At 34.7% G+C, this 16641-nt stretch overlaps 1 protein-coding gene across 5 annotated transcripts in view; it reads left to right on the top strand.

Annotated features, from left to right (window-relative positions):
• Positions 1-16641, top strand: part of LOC143200895 (protein no-on-transient A) — a 40515-nt gene that overhangs the window by 3168 nt on the left and 20706 nt on the right. For 2 of the 5 annotated variants that reach the window (XR_013006837.1, XM_076411669.1), the window contains one exon: positions 7551-7705. Coding sequence is in view for 4 of the 5 variants with exons in the window: in XM_076411669.1 (XP_076267784.1) it covers positions 7551-7705 (155 nt within the window). In the remaining variant the exon portion in view is untranslated. Of the gene's footprint in view, positions 1-57; positions 257-2145; positions 2388-7550; positions 7706-16641 lie in introns of those variants that run through there. The other 3 variants (XM_076411668.1, XM_076411666.1, XM_076411670.1) reach the window with 3 other exon arrangements.

Here is a 16641-nt window from a genome sequence, read left to right as displayed (position 1 = left end):
GGGACCCTTTAAGGAACCGAGCAAAGTAATTTCTCTCGGATTTGTTGTGTTTTGAAGGAGGAGAAGATGAGGACGCAAACTCATATGCGGCACGCCCAGAAGGAGATACAGTCGAAGTTGATGCGGAACGAGGAACAGATGCTGATGAAGGAGGAAGCGGAATCGAGCCTGTTTGCTAAGGCGCAAAATTTGACTAACATATTAGATGGCCAGCAGGAGCACTTGGATTGTCACGTCCCCACTTCGTCTACCAGAGGTTGTGACCCTGAATTTTACATTTTTAAACCTTTCGTCTCAAAACGTTCACGGTTGTTTTTATTTACTTATTTATTTATCGAAACGCAGTCGACCAAACTTATACGTTGCTTCGTTATTTAATAAGGCATCTCATGTAGACATGAGACTTTGATAATATGTACCTTAATTTATATCGTGGGATCGGTGAATTATCTCGGAATCATTTCAGTACTATGGGAGGGGGGGGGATTTAATAATAGATTTTATTTAATAAAACTGGTGAATCACACCCACTGAATCATCCATAAGCTCCAGCTAACTAACTATTAAAGTAACAGCTTTTAGACAAAATTCAACATTCATTTATCCATCAATATACTCGCCTCCAAGGGTTTTGCGTAGAACGGTTTGCCTTTGCTTTCAAAACATTATTCAACTTCGACATTCATGTCTTCATTTAATCAGAACTTCTTTATCTGGATCCGTTTTTGAGGTCTACAAACAACAAATTGGGGCCAGATCTGGACTATATGGTGGGCGGCAAAGCAATTTTAAGCAACAGTTTTCATTGGTTTATCATACATGGCATGGTGCATTGTTTTTCAGCCTTCTTCTTGGGCCTTCTTCTCAGTCATCCTATTTATTTTGCCAACACTTTGTTATGACTGTATTTTTGCATTCTATTTATTCCATCGCCTTTTTTGTAATTTTATGTTTCGGACTATGTTTCTGTTTTATTTTTTGATTCATTTGTCCACCTCTATGTATTCAATTCAGGTTAGTTTAATATTACCTTTCCCTTCTTCCATTTTAAAGCCGTTTTTTTATATTTGGTTTTTGAGTTATTCATCATCCATCTTGGATCTTTTGATACATTTGCTTCTATATATATTCTCCTGGAAGAGCCTCGCTATTTGGTATCTGGTTTGGTATTTGGTGTTTTCGACCAAAATATCGGAGTAGGTGCTAACTCGTCCATAATTCTGAGGACGGAGACACCAGAATGCTGGTGTGTGAGATAACTGCCAAACTGTCACATGTATTGCATTCACTTTATCATCTCTTGACAAGTCTTCATAAATTGGCGGGAGATCTTCCCTAATGTTATCACTAAACAATAAGATCTTCGTTTTGGTTCTATTTTTAAGGTTCAGATTTTTTTGCTGTAAAAATATTTAACAAGTAGCCATATTTTTTTTTATATTTTCAATATCATTTAATTTTTTTTAAATATCTTAACAGTATTTTTTACATTGTTTGTATTTTCCTCAGCCTTTTCTTATATTTAAATAACTAAAATTACCTCTGTTTTCTGCTTATTTTATTTTTATAATGGGAGACAATTAAAAAGAAGTGTTGTGCAAGAAAGGTTGCTTCGATTCACATACTACTACCTATAACTATAATATTTCTGAAATATGAAAGAAAATCGATAATTTGAATATTGAGAAGTGTTTCTCCCAACTATGTGTGATCATGTTCATTGGAATTTCATATAGTGAACCGTTAGAAATTTATTATGTTAAGAATAACTAGTTGAATTTGTCCTTTTTAAAATAATGTCAATTGTATTATTATGATAATTTGTAACTGTTACTATTATTTAAGAAGCAATTTACTCTTATATTTCACCTAACTGATAATAAACAAAATATTTTACGGAACCAGGATCTAGTGAATTCACCAAAAATGTAACTTCTGGGCGACCTTGCGGTTAACGGTTTTTTAGTTTTATTACTACTTCTTTGATTCCTTGGTCATATCGCTAAATCGCTGTTCTCGATGGATGATAATTATCGTAACTTAATGGATCGTAAATTAATCGTTATAATAGTAGGCTGTTTGGGACGAAAGGTTAATATTTTTTCGCGGATCACTGGATTCCTTCAACTAAACGATGGGTTGTAGATTTGGCTTTCGAGTATCGTCGTGGCGGTGACGGGAATGCGTACGGCGCCAACGAGAATTACGAACAGTTTTACTGGAAGAGTTCCAACCAGGGGATGTGGGTTCGCGATGATAGCAGCCACTATCAGTTCAAGAAGAGGAGATATTAGTCGATTGAAGTCGTTCATTATCGTGTTTTATCTAATTATTCTATCGTTTTCGTTATGTTTATTGAAAATAAAATAAAGTTCCTTCGTTATGTCGTTTGTTTTTTAATGAACTGGAATTTATCGGCTTTGTTTGGATTACAGTCAGGAAGAGAACCACCGTACACAGTAACACCATTCGTTGTAAATCATTTTAAATTAATTTATAGGTCTGATAGATTCAAGATTTAATTAAAATGTTTTTTTTTCTGCTGTAAATTACGTGTTTTTTATGTTTACAATTAGGTTTTGTTAATTATTTATTTTTTTATGAGAACCAAGGTAATTAAAATTGGTTAATTGACATTAAATATAGTCTTAATATGTTTGAAAACTAGAGTAGCTGCAAAATTAATATGTCGCATCATATTATTTGCTAAAAGCGATACACGCGTAGCAAAACACAAGCTAGAGTCCTTACAAAGTAACAGTGATTTCGGAATCTAGTTGTTAATTTTTAGAAATTTCACTTATAATTTACCTCCAAGCCAAAAGGTTACGCTGCAAGTAAAGTACCAATTAGGGATGTCAGCCACCGAGAAAAATATTGATATATCATTTTCGATATTTTAAAAAATATATTGACACTTTAATAAACCCTTACAACAAAAAATAGCTAAACTTTTAAAATTAAGCACCAAAACACACTAAACCTTTAAATTATGTACCAATTTAAAAGGTTTATTAAAAATAATTAAATAGTTTTTTATGATATTTAAGAAATATATTTAATTTTTTTTTGAAAAAATATCGATATTTCGATATTTTTCCGGCATCCCAGTACCAATACGACACATTAAAATTAATTTATTCGAAGATAAGATAATGACAGATTGATTTCTAAACCCAGAAATCCGCGACTCTAGATTTTGGTTGAAGTGTAATAATGTGTAATAACACAGGATGTATAGCCCTTCCAATAAAACAGCCAATACACGACCTAGAGGACTTTGTACTAGGAATAAAATTTGTTTTAAGCTTGGAGAGGACTTTTCCATCTCATTTTACCCTAGTTAAAAAGAGACAGAATCTCATACGTCGAAACATGTAACCGAATCAGTCTATACAATTCAATTTGTGCAGATATCTGCCGACTCTGTTGTCAAATGTTCACAAAATTCTTCTAAGTATTAGTGATAATAATTAGAGATTACAAATCGGCAAACGTAAACCAAAATTCTAAGTTAAAATTAGCGTTGGGAACAATCGACTGATTGAAAATGCCGCTCTATTAATATACAATGTGTTATTAGTTACAAGCAAACTAGCAAAACAATCATAAAACTATATATATTACATATAAATCTATGTAAGCATAAATTGGGTACATTTTTGTCAAGGTCGCGGCTAGGATGACAGAGCCAGAACGTTAAAAATCAGTCGAATGAAACTAGTACAACCAAAAATAGTAACTAAAAGTACACGAGTCGATAGTAAAAAGTAGTCAATTACTAAATAGTCGATAGTTCCCATCACTAGTTAAAATACATAAATAATGATGACATGCATTGCATCGGCTATGTGTTAGTGTTTTCAGTTATTTATTTTTGTCTGTACTTATTTTGTTACTATATTTCATCATTAATATAAGTTCGTTCTGTCGTTTGGTTTTCAAATAACTAGAATTTGTTTGTTTTGCTTGCTTTATTGTAGTGGCTCCAGTCAGGAAGAGGTCTCGAATATTAACGACCATTTTTAATTTAATGTAATATTTATTACGAAAGAATTTACGAATTTGGGCAAAAAAGCTCATTAGCATTTTATAGCCGACTATTACTGGTTCATTCGTGTAGCTTCCTACTGTTAATCTCAGGGTCTTGTCCTTTGAAGTGACAACATCATTTACTCACAAGCCATTAAGTGTTCGACATACGAGAGGAACAGGAGTCTAATAAAGCAGTATCGTGTGAAGTTTTGCGGGTGTTAGGTTCCAATACAGAAAGGTACGTCAGTATTAGTTGTGGTACAGTTCCCCGTATTGAAAAAGCAATAAACAATACTATATATGCAAATAGTTGTCATTTGCTTTCATGACGATGTGCGAAGACGGTTTTACGTCAATAGATAAAGATTGTATCGTTAATCAGTTCTGCGTTATGGTAACTCGTAACCTTGACAAACTTGTGAAGTCTGCACGAGTTCATTACATTTTTCAGTCTCTTTATTATTGCCCTTATTTGTAATTTCTTATTATAAATTAAATTTAGTAAATGTGCTGGTGTTTGTATAGTACTAGGAATGTAGTTAATTTGTCTAACTGTTCTAGTCTTGGTCATCAGAATGTATTTAAAAATTGCAAAACTTACATTTTTCACTTATCCATGTTTTATATGCTTTGTTATTTTTTAACTATTGGTTTCATCATTGTCATATCATATATTATTATAGTAATCTTTGATTATAGAGTGTAAATTACTTCAAAACATAGGAACCAATGCTAATGATACAATCTTTTTCTATTATTGGCGATAATAATTAATATATACGCAAATATTTCTTATTTATTTTCATGGCAATATTAAAAGATGATGTATCAGTTTGATATTATTAACTTATAACCTTGGTGGTGCGTTAAAGACGTCTTTCGACAAAATTTATGTCATACAGGGTGTTCATTGAGAAAGTTTATACTTGGGGGTATTGATGACGTTTTTGCGATTGAAACATTTTAACATTGGATTGATTAGTCAACGAGATGCCTTTATTAATTTGTTTAAAAAAATGATACGTATGTGTTCTCGAGGTAAACATTCAGCCTTTTAGCTATTCCTAGAAGACATATAAGTCGCATTTACATCATTATAAAATACAATTAGTGCAATATTAAAACAACATCACTATGTTTTATGAAAACATTTTAGTTCCTTATCAGCGTAGGGTAATTAATGTGACCAAGCTTTTGCACGACGAATTCATTGCATACTTTCGGTTAAAGGAGTATGTAAGAATGCGGGGAAAACATTTAAACAAGAGATAAAGTCAACACTTTAGATAAGTATTTTTCTATAATTATTTTTGTTTTATTTAAAGCGTTTTGACAATTGAATTACCCACTGGACATGTTTATTAACAAGATTGTTAAGGATGTAATATATTAATTTTTGTGGGCATTATATTACCTAGAGAGTTTCGAATAACTGTGGTGTTTTAACATATTTTAATATATTCAAAATTAGTCCCAATATTTTGGTATTTACTTGTTTTTGTCAACATGTTTTTTTTTCAAGTTTATTTTTAAAATATAATGTATATGCCTCCTGTGACCATTCAAAATCATATCTCACCTTTCATATAAATAAAAGTACCTCAAATCAAATAAAGTTAATTAGTCTTGCAGTAATATCAATTAAATGTAATTCAAGTGATATAAGGTCAGAGAAAAAGAATGGAGATTGCCGAACAGTGAAAAAGTGAATGAACCGAGTGTCCGTTTATGAATTGCTCTTGGAAATCGATCCATTTTTGTAAACAAGAATTACGCATGATAATAATGTGTGAAGAATGTCGTGGTTGAAGTTTCACAAACGGTTACAAAGTTTGCATTGATGCCAGATAAGATGATATGTTGTGTCGTTAAGTGTTCTGTTCGAGTGGAAAGTAATTGCTCATTATGACGTTAGATCAGACACATCTTCAGTGGCTACGCAAAAGTTACGAGATTTTGTCTGAGAAGTTTTGATGCATTCACTGTATAACTAGAATTTTTTATTATTGAATCTCTAAACCTCTTTATGACGTTATTTTAGGTCTCTCTGGCAGGTCAGAAAAGAACTAGAGTAAATATTCAGGAACTCTTTGATGTCAGTTTCGCGAATCACTAATATCCTTAAGAATCACTTATTTTTTACTATATTGAACCAGCGTTCCGAATATTAACACATGGACTTAAAAGTCCCGGACGTATCAAAGAAAACACGTTTTTTTTTTGTTAATTAAAAGCCACACAATCATTCCAGCGCCGCTCTAACATTTCAATACCACTTTTGTAGAACGATTTATATTTTGCCTCAAAATAGGCCTGCCTCCAGTTGCTGTCCACTCAGATGACGATTGTTTTGATTTCCACCTACCTACACCTAGGAATACTTCGAGTAACTATGGAACCTGTTGAACTATGTATCAACCTGTCTTGTTTCCTTGAAAATCAACTCAATTACGTTTAATTGAATCATTTCAACAGAGAACACCCTTTCTCAGAATCCTACAGACTGTATCAGTTTTGAAATATGATATCAAAGGGCTTAAAATACAAAATCCATCAATTTGCTTCGAAATGCTAACTTATCACCACCATTCGGTCTTAACATAAGCACCCTACTTCATTTTCGAATACACAATTTGTCTAATCAGGCCGGTTAGTCTCCTAAAATAATGGATATACATGCTGCTGGGCCATGGGTCGTCAAGGTATGAATAAGACTCTAGGACAGACAATGAACAAGAAGAATGAAGTGAAATGGTGGGTCCATGTTTCATCCATTGTCACATATCGGCGCAAACATTCCGGTTTGTTGCGTTTAAATATTGCCAAACACCGCTCAGAATCATCAACACGTTCTTGTTTTTGGTCAGCAGTGACCAAACGCGGCACCCACCTTGAACAGAGCCTTCTCATAGTCAAATGCTCTTACAGTATAAAACCAACACGTTCTTTTGACATTTTAACGACGTTAGCTAACTCACGCAACTTCACTTTTCGACCATTCAAAACGATTTTGTGGATTTTTTTGGTGTCGCTGGTGTTACAACCTCATTTCGACGCCTACTGCGTTTTGCATCATGGATGTCTCTGCGAGCACGTTTGAAGTCAGCAAACCAACGGTTTATTGTTGTTTCTGATGGAGCGGAGTCCTTGTAGCACTTTTCAAGCTATCGCTTCTCTTAGACGGTATTTTTCCCCTCAAGAAACACTGTAAAATTAAAACACGAAATTGTTTTTGATCAATTATTTTGAAAATAATAAAAGTGGTGTCGTTCTTAGCACAATAACTCACAAACTTATGAGTAGATTATCATGAAATTATAACAGCTTTTTTTTGAAGGTTAGCACTAACTGAAAAAGCGGCGAATGCAATAAAACTAGCATCATCTGTGTTAGTCCCGGAACTATTAAGTCCATGTGTTATTTCGTGAATTATACCAACTAATTCAACAGTAACGATTATTGTGCATTTGTACCATTCTGTTTGAGACTTTATTCAACAATCTGCATCTTTTCAGGAACATAGTGGTGTTGCGAGTTCATGGCGAGGAGTTCGTGTTCCCCACATCGCTCCACCACCCCATGCAGCCCCGCATACCCCAGATGAACATGATGAAGGTCCACATCCCCTTCACGTTCAAGCTGCTGGAGATATCGAGGTCGTCGTATTCAGGTAAAGTAGTGGTAGGATGTGCGGCCGGTTTGTGCACGTACACGCACACATAGACGAGGCAGAGGCACGAGAAATTTCCCACTCGAGATCGGCCACCTTGACCCGCTTGATTATCATAACTGTTCTTATGTAACATTACGAAACAGGCCGGGGAGAAAGAAGTCAAAGAACTCGAGAGACCATGACTCGTCGGCGTTGCCGAAATCGCGTCGCATTTGTTTTATTTCGATACGGTTTTGGTCGGTTTGGAGAGTTTATTCCTGAGATGACCTAATGATCTATGATAATAAATGACTTCCATTTTGATACTCGCATTGCAACACACATTGCATTGCAAAAATACGCATTGGTATTTCATCATAATAACATAAATTGATTCGGTTATAATCATGATCAACAAGAACTAGATTTAAATTACTATATTGTGGGGCATTTTCGAGATTAATTTGTAATTTAGTTGAGAATATACATCTAAAGAACTTGGCGGGTATAATATAGGAAATGTCCTGATTTAAGTGCTAATATACTTAAGTAAAAAATTACTAACTAGTACAAGCCCTCGCGACTTTTACCTGTGCTATGTGTATAAATAATGGATCGATCATCGAACTGATTTGAATTTTTAGTGCAACCCCATATTTGCACCCCATGGGTCCAAATTGGCTTTATAATTGTATTATAGATCAACCTCTTTGATTTTAGATCAAGTTGAGAGTATCTGCCGACTAACCAGTATAGTTGTTTTATTTTGGTTCTAATGTGTTTTGCTTTTTGTTTAACTTGATGCTTCTAATTTAATCTACCGTCAAGATGGATTCCAAGGTATTTTGCTGATTCTGCTTGAGGAATCGGGCATCCATTGAGTGATTTAATTAAGTTTTTATTATTTCGCCTTAATGCAAAATTAACGTGGACAGATTTGGAGCTATTAAGTTGAATTTTCCAATCTTTTGTCCATTTGTAGATTTTGTTGACTGCCACTTGCACTTTTTCTATTGCCCTAGGCAGAGATATATCTTTTGCCATAATAACTGTGTCATCAGCAAAGGTTCCAAGAAGTGTTTCTTTTGTTGTTGGAATGTCAGCAGTGTAGAGCAGATACAGGAGAGGTCCTAAGACGCTACCTTGTGGAACTCCAGCCGAGATATTTTTAAATGTCGAGAACGCCATTTCGTGCGATACTCTAAATTTTCTTCCGAATAAATATGACTCCAGCAATTGATAATAGTTACACGGTAACAGTTTGCTCATCTTACAGATTAATCCCAAATGCCAAACCCGATCAATCAAAAGCTTGTGAAACATCCAGGAATATTGCAGGGCAGTATTTCTTTTCTTCAAACGCTCTTTTAATAGCCACAGTTACTCTGTGCACTTGATCGATAGTTGAATGGTGCTTTCGAAAACCAAACTGGAAATCTGGTATTGTTACCAAATGTTTAACACGTTTAAATATCAGCTTTTCAAATAGCTTTGATATTGCAGGTAGTAGCGAAATAGGCCTGTAAGATTCGACTTGTTCTGCAGGTTTTTCAGGTTTTTTTGAGCATAATTATTTGTGCAACTTTAAAACATTCCGGGACATGCTTCAGCCTTAAACAGGCATTAAATATATATTTTTAAGATAAAACGTATTTTTACAACGCTTTATGAATATTTTCCAATTTTGACTCAAAAAGAATCGAAGCTATGCAATAACGAAAACGATGAAGATGTCAATGAGAAACTTTCTCACCTATCCCGACTTGCATTATAGAACTTGGTGTATACACCTTCAGTTCATGCGTCTTGCTGCTTCTGGAGCAAGCCGCATGAACAAACAGGCCATCAACGGTCAAATTTGGTGAAGACATCATCCAGGTCAAAGATACAATAAAGTATCTGGGCGTGACAATCGACAGGAAACAGCAGTATATAGAACACATACAGCTATTAAGGAAAAAAACTGAAAAGGTGAAGGGTCTGGGGAATACTGCGCAGAAGAAGCAACCCCAGGGCACCAGAGGTCATTCGTCAAATATACGACAGGGTTATAAAACCCGCAGTATTATATGGCGCAGAAATATGGGGATACAGGGCCTCGATGGGAAGGGCTAGGACAGCGCTAGCAGCAGCACAAAGAACTGCACTGTTAGCAATCACAGGCGCCTATAGAACGATGCTCTGCAGGTACACCACCCCTATACCCTGAAGCCGAGATCCAGGGGTGGATTGCAGAAAAATACGGATACCCCAATGGGCCAAAAGGATTAGAACCGAAGAAAATGCCATGGCCATGGGAGGAACCGTGGGAAAATCGGACAAACAGCGTCGAAAACACCAAGGTATGGACAGGCGCTAATGCCAAAGAAAAGCATGCATAGGAATAATGATACGGACAGGAATAGACGCCCAGGAAGAGATAAGTCTTAGAATAAAAGACGAATCGAGCTCCAGAGTGGCAGAATTCGTGGCGGTACAGAAAGCCAAGCAGGCGGAACAGACAGTAGGATGTCCATACAGCGGACCGAGTACGTAAACACACGAAATAAGGACATAATGCAAATCAAAACAACCTTGTTAGATTTGCAGAAAACCGGCAGTGAAATATCGCTAAAATGGTGCCGGAGAATGACAACGGAGGAAATGGTAACCGCGGACAAACTCGCGAGAGAAGTCACCGGAAAGGAAGGATCAGGGACTGAACACGACAGGGAACTATGAGAATAAGAAGCGCAATAACACCTTCAGTTCACACATTTATATAGGCATATGAATTAGTTTTAAAAGTTTTTTTTCAATTTGAAGCTTTATTGTGTACTTTATTGTGTATCTTTCGAGGCTATCTACCAGTCGACCCGTTTTTTGGTATCTTCATATGGCGGAATAAGTAGTTATCAGAAGGATGAAGGTCTGAAGAATACGGCGGACAGGGTTCCCATTTTAATGTTTTCTAGTATGCTTTTACCAGTTGTGCAACATGTGGTTAAGCGTCTGTCAGGCCGCAGAATAACACTGTTGTGTCCTTGCTCGTATTCCGGCCGATTTCGCGTAGTGGTCGGTTCAAACGCATCAGTGGTAGTCGATGGCGATCCTCATTAATGGTCTTGTTAGATTTAGTAGCTAATAGTATACCACACCAAGCTGATCCCATCAACTACAAAGAATTAGCTTGTAGCCATGGATATTCGGCTTTGACGTCGACATGTCCTTTAAGTGATTGAAAATTGTTTCTTTACTGTTATTCCCACAATTCTACATGTTCTTATTTGATTTATACGGATCATCGTCGAATAATGCCTTCAAAGCACCGCCTTCGACCCGATGCGATATAATACAGTAACCAGGCGTTACAAAATTAATTGATGGGCCTGATAGATCCAATATTTAAAATATTGGTCTTTTCTGTTATAAACTGCAAATGCTTAGTGGTAATTCATTTAGTCGACTGAAAGTAAGTAAAATATATTTTTTTAAAATTGTATGATATATACACGTGTTTTTCTATGTTTACAATTAGTTTTTGGTCATTATTTACTATTTTCTGGGAACCAATCTAATAAAAATTGTTTAATTGACATTAGATATGGCATTAATATGTTTCAAAACCATAGTAACTGCATAATTAATATACCGTATCATATTATTTGCTAAAAGCGATATACACGTGGCGCAACACGAACTAGAATCCTTACAAACTAGCAGTGATTCTGCAGTCCAGTAAAAAGTAGTCTCGTCAAAAGATCACGCCACGGGTAAAGTTCCAATACTACACATTAAATGGTCACGTTAAAATTAATTTATTCGATGATAAGATAATGACAGATTGACTTCTAAACCCAAAAACCCCTGATCGGAAATTTTAGTCGAAATCGGTAGATTCGTTTTTGTGATGGTCGTGACATATGTATAATAATACAGGATGTATAGCTATTCCAATGAAACAGCCAATGCGCGCCATAGAAGACGTCGAATATGCCGCCAAGTGCAGTTTTGTAAAAATGTTTCATTCATTAGTTTTAAGCTTGGAGCGGATTTTTTCTTCTCATTTTACCCTAGCTAAAAAGAGACAGAATAACCTAATGAGTTTATTAAATTCGATTTGTTTTAGCACATACAACAAAGTGGTGTTTCACTGCAATATCTGAAAATATTTAGAAATAGTAGTTTTTCAAATAATTATCGCATTCACCATTTTATTACATAATTACCGCCTTCGCCATTTTATTGAATATTACCCAATAAATTACCTTCTCGCTGACAAAGAGATATCAATTAACCGTGTTACTGGCAATTACGTCAGGGCGCCGGCAACAAATGCATATTACTTAAAATGGGCATCTGTCCTGGGCGAAAAAACGAAATAAATAATTCATCGGGACGAAGCGAAGAGCGCATAAGACCGAGGCCGAGCGTTATCCGAAATTAATTGTTTATTCGGCGTGGGAGACCTCGGAATATTACTTAATCATTCATCCTAATTAATTGTGTAAATTGCCTGTTGATGGCGAATTTTTTCCGTCGTTTCGGAATCGTACTCGGCGTTCTTATTTCCTGTACATGCAGCCTTGTGTGTTGGCTGCGTTACGCCGTCGAACGGTGTGCTAATAAATGCAAGGCGTTGGGCAACCCGTCGACCCGTACTACCCTCGATACCGATCGGCACTAATTGTACGTTTTTCCTTTTTTAAACGATTAATTTCTGATGTTTTCGAAATAATAGCAGTGTTATAAGAACGCTCCAGCGAAAAGAAATTAGTTTTTATTATTTGTGATTAATATAGGTTGCTTAGACTTTATATGCTACCGGGAAAATAGCAATATTTTTGAAATAAAACGTTAATAAGTCAAGTTTTCGAAATTTATTTCGTAATATTTTTTAGTTTTAATAATTTATCGTTAAAATAGGTTGCATTATACTTTATATGTTACCGTTATCAACAAATAGCAAGACTTTTCAAATAATACGTGAATAACTTAATAATTCCTAAAGTTTTCCAAAATATTATATATCATTTATGTTATTATGTTAAATTTACGTTCTTAAAGCTTAGTTCGATTTTATATTTCAGAATATAATGGTTAAAGGGCATTAAAATTATGAAAATGCCTTTAAATGTATTTAAAAGATATAATAATTATAAATAGGAGTTGTTAATTGTTGTTTAATTGTTTCATTAAATATTTATTTCATAAATATTGAAGATAATCAAGGAAAACATCGTAAGCTAATTTTTTTTAAATTTATTTATTATATTGATATTAGTCGTTGCCAACTAACCTATAATTTGTCTTTACAATAACTTAAATCTCTTAATCTGATTGTTTTGAGTCTGAGTCCTGTTCTCTGTGTCATCTCTTCATTTCTGCTCGCGATTCTCCTGATTTCCTGAGTGGCAGTTGGTATCCGAAAATCTCGGTGTAGGTGATCAATCCTGTAGCATGTGGGTGCATCTACAATACTTGTCAGGGCTTTGTTGGGTAAAACTTGTGTTGTATTTATATAAGTTTGAATACTTGTATACTAATTCATTATGTACTGATATGTGATTTTCTTGTCCTATATTTTAACTCCAATTCTTTCCTTTTCTTTTTTACATGTTCCTTCTAGCGAAGTTTTGCATGAAGATTCATTAGGAGATAATTATTGTTATTGGTGCTACTATCGTTAATTTTTTTCCAGATTTGGATCCAGTCATTTATATTGTCACTTGGCCTGTTATAATTTTCATGCGGCTTCTTCTCTATTGCCTCGGATAGCAAGAATTGCAGTGTCATCAGGTAGCCATCGTGATATTTTCCATGTATGTGTAAAGTAGGCAAAGTGCAGGCTTCCTCTTCTTTGGCTCTAAACATTCTGGCTGTAATGTAAGATTTGGCTGTAATGTAAGATTTTAATAGTTCATTGTGTTGTTTCGGTAACATTTTCTGTAGCTTAAGAATAAGGCCGCCATGCCATACCTTATCGAAGGCTTGTTCTGCATCTAAGAATATAGCTTAACATACCTTTTTACCGTTATAAGCTTTTTCAATTACATCTGTTATTCTATGCACCTGGTTAGTTGTTGAATGTTTGTTAATAATCCAGAATTGGTGGGTAGGTAATCGACTATATCTCACCATAATATTATCTGAAATAATTAACGAATTCTTTTTCGAGAATATCCTAAGTGATTGAGATAATATATTGAGTACATGTGGCCTCTAAGGGGGTTTTAGGAATAGCCCTGTCGAATTAAGTTAGGTAAATAGAGCGAATGTGGAATTTTGGTGAAAAAGTCGCGAGAAACTGACATTGTATGATGGTGATTTCTTGAGTTGAAAAACCAATAGTTATTGGCCCATAGGCTTCTTGAAAGGATGTCATGTCGTGCATATTTAGGAATTACATTGTTCGCAAACTTGTTGTGGCGTATATTTAAATAACTGTTGATGTTTATGCTTAATTTTATCATAAACTAGGTAGTTATTGTTTCAAAAACATCTAATTTAAATGCAAACGAGTTTTTTAAAGAGATTTTTTTTGTATAAAGGTATGGATTTACATTTTTTTGCTTTAATAAATCGTTACTAATTTTATTTTATGTAGACGATTTCGACGTAATATTAATTTTTTAATGAGTTTAAAGACGCGACAAATGCAGGAAAAATCACATATAGAAGATATGTTAACGAAGAAAGTTTTTAAAAGTATTTAAAACTAATTGCTACGATATTGATGGCGTAATTATAAGGAAGGAAATGTTTTTGACGAAATTTTGACTAATCAAAGTAAATACTCGGCTTTTCCATCTATTAATTTCCCCAGTTTGGGACTTTTATTGGATGTACATATATGAATCCTTTCTTAAAATAGACATCGCTGATATTTTGCTCGTATTTATTACATCGCTAGCAACACTTAGGCCAACTGGAGGGAGAGCTGTCGTGTGTGAAGGAGTGAAGAGTTCTTAACACAAAATCGGTATCATTCATTGTTCAACGTGACAACGTTTGACTACATGTTGCAAAATCTTTGAAAATTTACATTGAAACGCTTAAATAGGAAGTCCCTTGCTAGTACGTGGTATTCGCCAGACTTTGCTCGTTATGAGTACTACTTTTTTCGAATGAACCTGACAAACATTTCCTGTCACAAGCTAATAAAATTGGCTCTATTTGTGTTAAAATAGTTTTAAAAGATGAAAACATTTTTTCTTCCAAGAATGGAAGAAAAATGGAAAGGTGTATGTTTATAATTACTGGCGCTGAAAAGTGAGCAAAAAATATTGGATATTGGATTGGCGGTTTCAGATCAAGCACGCTATTCACTCAAAAATGACCAGACGACATTTGTCTATTAAACATCTAATTATGTCTCGACGCCTGCTAGATCTCGGACATCGGAATAACCGAAATTGTAACATAAACTGATAATGATGTAATAATCGATGATATAACTTCTCCAAACATAATATCCGCAGCGGTAATATTTAAAGATTCGTGCGATATAAAATCTACTTGTTCGAATCGTTGAAATATCTGAGCAAATCCGCAGTCCGAAGAACAATTCTCGGTAAATAGAACAGAACCGCTCGACGAGCTCGAAACGATAGAGTGTCCGAGAGTCGATTCAAGCCAATATTATTCGTATTTTTTTACTGAAGTTATATTTATGTTTAACGCGCCTATATATTCTCGCTTGATATATAGTCCTAATCAATTTCAAATGCCTAGTGTTGCTCCGTGTGTCTAAACCTTGGCGAATATTGTCGGAACTCGTTGGTTTGAGAATAACCGCTCTGGGGAAAAGTCGGTCAGCGTTACACTGCTAACTGAACTGGCAACGTAACAATTATGTAACTTAATACAATCTTCAATGTTCCTAGTGAAAGTACATGTAATTGTCGAGGAATAAGGCAAGACAAAGTTTAATTGGGTTGAAACCGAAGTCTTTGTCGTGTTTTTTGTCATGATATGGTATTGTCATTGTTGTCCATTGTATTAGTTGCAGTATAGTCCGTTCAATAAAACAGTGAATTATCGTTATCTAAATTGATGACGTCAAAACGTTGCAATGTCGTCTTTAAAATTAAGTACTAATTTTAAATAGTTCTTTTACAATGTCTGTAAAATATGTTTAATTTTGTTTTGAAAAAATATTGATATATCGGCAAAAAATATCGATATTTTTTGTCAATATAGGCCTCTTTTTGTGACGAAAAAAATGACCAGGAAACATGAAAGCCCCTAAAAATATATAAATTAGATATCGGCAATTTAACAACAGTCGTTGGTTATAGAAAAAACAAGAAAGAAAAAAAAACAGGTCTGTCTGTTTGTCTGCAACAACATTTCGATGTAAATTTGTTTGTAAGAAAAAATAAATTCCCATAACGAGCGTTTAAAAAAACAGCTGTCGTTCGGTAAACATATTTTTTTCAATTTTCAATTTTTTACTTAGGTATTCCGCGCGTGTCGTTCCCATCAGATTGGTTCCAACGTTCTGCCATCCGACTCTTCGGGTAATTTACATTCGGTGTCGACATTTTTTTTTAATTCAAAAATACCAAGGGTACTACGGGTCTTGTCCTTAACCAAATTGTGTCGTATCAGCCTTATTGATTTATTGACCCGATGATTGACATCCTGTTTCGAAATGTGTCCTTAACTTGTCGATTTTTATTCACCCTGTTTAGTGGTGATATTTTTATAATTTGGCGAAGGAGCTGCAGTTTTTTTTATTTATCTAATGTAATTATTTGTTACCTCTGTAGTCCTTCCAATAAAACAACCAATGCACATCATATATGATGTCGAATATACTGCCAAAAGCAGTTTTTTGTTATTAATCTCCTAGAACTTCAACAATCTGCTCGTGGGCAATATGTATTATTACATGATTTCAGTTATATAATATAACTATCCTGACATGTAGTAGATCACTTCAGTAAGTGATCTACTGTACAACTTATAGT

Source organism: Rhynchophorus ferrugineus, unplaced genomic scaffold, assembly GCF_030347505.1.
Source record: "Rhynchophorus ferrugineus isolate W39M unplaced genomic scaffold, kcgeb_rfMv2 rfM8, whole genome shotgun sequence".
Classification (NCBI taxonomy): Eukaryota; Metazoa; Arthropoda; class Insecta; order Coleoptera; family Curculionidae; genus Rhynchophorus; species Rhynchophorus ferrugineus.
Note: the sequence above shows the minus strand (reverse complement) of the source record. Positions and strands in the feature narration are given on the sequence as shown.